The sequence below is a fragment of the Mandrillus leucophaeus genome, unplaced genomic scaffold (assembly GCF_000951045.1).
Source record: "Mandrillus leucophaeus isolate KB7577 unplaced genomic scaffold, Mleu.le_1.0 Scaffold78, whole genome shotgun sequence".
NCBI classification, from domain to species: Eukaryota; Metazoa; Chordata; class Mammalia; order Primates; family Cercopithecidae; genus Mandrillus; species Mandrillus leucophaeus.
The window spans coordinates 760,723-763,943 of NW_012108474.1; the positions used below are offsets into that span (position 1 = coordinate 760,723).

Consider the following 3,221-nt stretch of genomic DNA (forward strand, 5'->3'; position numbering starts at 1 on the left):
CCAGGGTCACCCGGGCCTGCTTGGCAGAGCTGGCCCAGCACGGCCCTAGGGGGACCGAGCCCAGGGACCCTCCCTAAGGCCACTGTCTGTCCCAGCTGTGTGAGGTGGGCACAGATGATCTGGCCACGTCGCTGGACGCCGCCTGTGATGTTGCCTGCTTGATGTTTGATGGCAGTGACCCAAAGTCCTTTGCACATTGTGCCAGCGTCTACAAGGTGGGGCCCTGCAAGGGCCACATGGCCACGGGGCAGGGTCTGGCCACCCCAGACTGTACCTCATACTGCTCTCTGCCCACAGCACCATTACATGGACGGGCAGACCCCCTGCCTCTTCGTCTCCTCCAAGGCTGACCTGCCCGAAGGTGGTGTGCCGGTTGGCCCATCGCCAGCCGAGTTTTGCCGCAAGCACCGGCTACCAGCTCCTGTGCCGTTCTCCTGTGCTGGCCCAGCCGAGCCCAGCACTGCCGTCTTCACCCAGCTTGCCACCATGGCCACCTTCCCGTGGGTACCCGGCAGCACAGCCCTGGGGACTGGCAGCGTCTGTCATCTGGGCAGTGGGCAGCTGTGGTGTCAGGCCTGGAAATGGGGCCAGAGTGACGGACGGGGTGGAGCTTTGTGTGACAGAGGGAGCCAGTGTCCAGACGTGCTGCTCCAGGGCCTGGCCTCTGCCAGCTGTGCCTCTGGTCTGGGAACCTGGCTCTGAGGCCCTGTGAGTCCAGGACATGGGAGGGTGCCCAGCAGCAAGCCAGGGACATGTGCCTGAGGCATCTGCAGATGATCCTTTTCTCTTGCAGACATTTGGTCCACGCAGAGCTGCATCCCTCTTCCTTCTGGCTCCGGGGCCTGCTGGGGGTTCTCGGGGCCGCCATGGCCGCAGTGCTCAGCTTCTCGCTCTACAGGGTCCTGGTGAAGAGCCAGTGAGGCCCCTGGTACCTAAGTCCCCTCCCCTGATGGTGTGGCTCACTGCTGGGGCTCTGCAGGGGCAGCACAGCTGGGGTGCAGGCCAGGCTGCCACTCTGGGGATGCCCTTCTGCCCAGACTTTTTGTTTCTGAAGGCAGTCGGTCTGCAGCAGGGCCTCAGGCTGCCATGCACTGTCCTGGCTCCTGCCAGACCCCCAGGGTGGGCCGTGGCAGGTGGCTGAGCAGGAGCTCCCGAGTGCTGGCCACCGCTGTCAGGGGTTGCCCACCTCTGGGCATCATGTGTGTTGGGCTGGGGAGCACAGGTGTGGGAGCCGGTGACCCCAGACCCGGAATTCTCAGGGCTCTACCCCCCTTTCCTGATCCTGGGTGGCCAGTGGGTGTGAAGAGGGCTGGAAGGCAGAGCTTTGGGCCAAAAGCAGGCATTGGGGGGGTTCCCCCCTCAAGTTTGGAGCTATTTCTGTGATTGCAGCAGGGACTGGAGGTTGGGTTCCTGATTAAACTTCACTGTGTCTTTTCCATCTGGGATCCCAGTCTCTGAAGACAACTTGCCTTGATTCAACCTAGAATGTGTTGTTTGTCTTCATGTGGGCTGGAAATGCCACCCCTTCCTTCGTCCCTGGGTCACTGTCCTGAGGTCTCAGGCATGTGCATATGGCCTCTGGAAGGTCCACTCTGGGCCGCTGTGGCCTGGGAGCCAGTGTCCCTGGAGGTCTTGCGGTCTGGGAGTAGGAGCTCACTGCATGAGGACGGTGTGTGCCCGGCATGGATTGGGGGGCACCGGTACCTGAGATGTTTTCCTGATGGCCCCTTCTGAGGGTCCAGTGTGCCCCGGCACTGCCCGCCCACTCCCCAGAGTGTCCTGTCGGCCTCGCTGAGCTGCGCCAAGAACCTGGGCTTGTGTGACCATATGTGGTCACCGCCTGCCACAGAGCAGGGTGACCCTGGGGCCCTGACCCAAGGGAGGGAGGCAGGATGGACCAGAAGGAGGGACAGGCTGGGATTTGAGTCCAGATACCTGCTTCTCGGGACCCAGGGCATGGCCTTCCCAAAGTCACCCAGACACATGTCGGAAGGCCTGGTCCCCACCTCTGGTGTCTGCCTTTAGGGAGTGGCAGGTGGGGCTCCCTCCCAAGTCCTGGCCCATGCGGGCCCTGCCTTGGAGCTTGTGGCACTGGCCCCTGAGGTACCTACCGCCTAATGCTATTTGAGCCCGCTGTACCCCACGGCCTGCCTTCTGGGACCACTGCAACCCTAGGAGGAGCCCTCTGAGTGGCTCTTGCAGGGGCTGCCATAGGCACATGTATTTTTTTTTTTTTTTTTTTTTTTTTTGGAGACAAGAGTTTCACTTGTTGCCCAGGCTGGAGTGCAATGGCGTGATCTCGGCTCACTGCAACCTCTGCCTCCTGGGTCCTGGTTCAAGCAGTTCTCCTGTGTAGCTGGGATTACAGGCATGTGCCACCACACCCAGCCAATTTTAGAGACCAGGTTTCATCATGTTGGCCAGGCTGGTCTCCAACTCCTGACCTCGTGATCTGGCCGTCTCGACCTCCCAAAGTGCTGGGATTACAGGTGTGAGCCACCGCGCCCGGCAGTCACACGTGTCTTATCTGTCACCTCCATTGTGGAGGGGTTGGCCCACCTTCCCAGGAGTAGGTCCCCTCATCCCAACTGCAGCCCTGCCCCCTGGGGGTTCCACTCTGTGTCGGGATGCCCCTTGTGCCCAGCCCTGGCGCCTTCTTAGGGCGGGAGGTTTTGCTGTCCTTCATGGAGTTGCAAGAGCGGTCGGGGCCTCCACCCCAGGGTGTGGATGAGTGGGCTGGGCTTGGTCATCTGAGCCAAGGCAGCTGAAGCAGGGTCTTCCTCACCCTAAGGTGGCTGTAGCGGCCATGCAGGGCGAGGGGCTTCCTTGCTGCCGTGCTAGGTGGGGCGGGGCGTGGGAGGAGGAGGGGGTGTGTCTGCCGCAAGAAAGGAGCTGCAGCCGTGGGAACATGAACCGCAGGGAGCACTGGGTCAGCCTGTGGGAGCGGCAAGCAGTGGTCAGGGAAGGCTTCCTGGAGGAGGTGACATCCTCACAGGCCTGAGCCCAGGAGGGCTGTGAGAGGGCGAACGGACTTACATGGGGGTTTTAGGTGCCCCCTCAACCCCCGTGACTCCATTTACCAGCGGCTGCCGCGGAGGTCGTCCAATGTGCTGGAGCTGCGCCAGAGCGGGGGTGGGGGTCGGCACTGAGACGCGGTGCTCGCTGGAGGCGGTTCCTGTCCAGGGTGTGCGTCCGCGTGCAGGGTGCGCGCGTGTCTTGGC

The 3,221-nt window shown here is 62.4% G+C and overlaps 2 protein-coding genes across 2 annotated transcripts in view; both read left to right on the forward strand.

Moving 5' to 3' along the window:
- Positions 1–3,221, forward strand: part of RHOT2 (ras homolog family member T2) — an 11,221-nt gene that overhangs the window by 5,163 nt on the left and 2,837 nt on the right. The window lies entirely within an intron of this gene.
- On the forward strand, positions 10–1,483 carry LOC105529696 (mitochondrial Rho GTPase 2-like). Its single transcript, XM_011966896.1, has 3 exons — positions 10–215; positions 346–500; positions 794–1,483. Exons 1-3 carry the CDS (start codon positions 162–164, stop codon positions 918–920), a joined length of 336 nt encoding a protein of 111 aa, XP_011822286.1. The 5' UTR covers positions 10–161; the 3' UTR covers positions 921–1,483.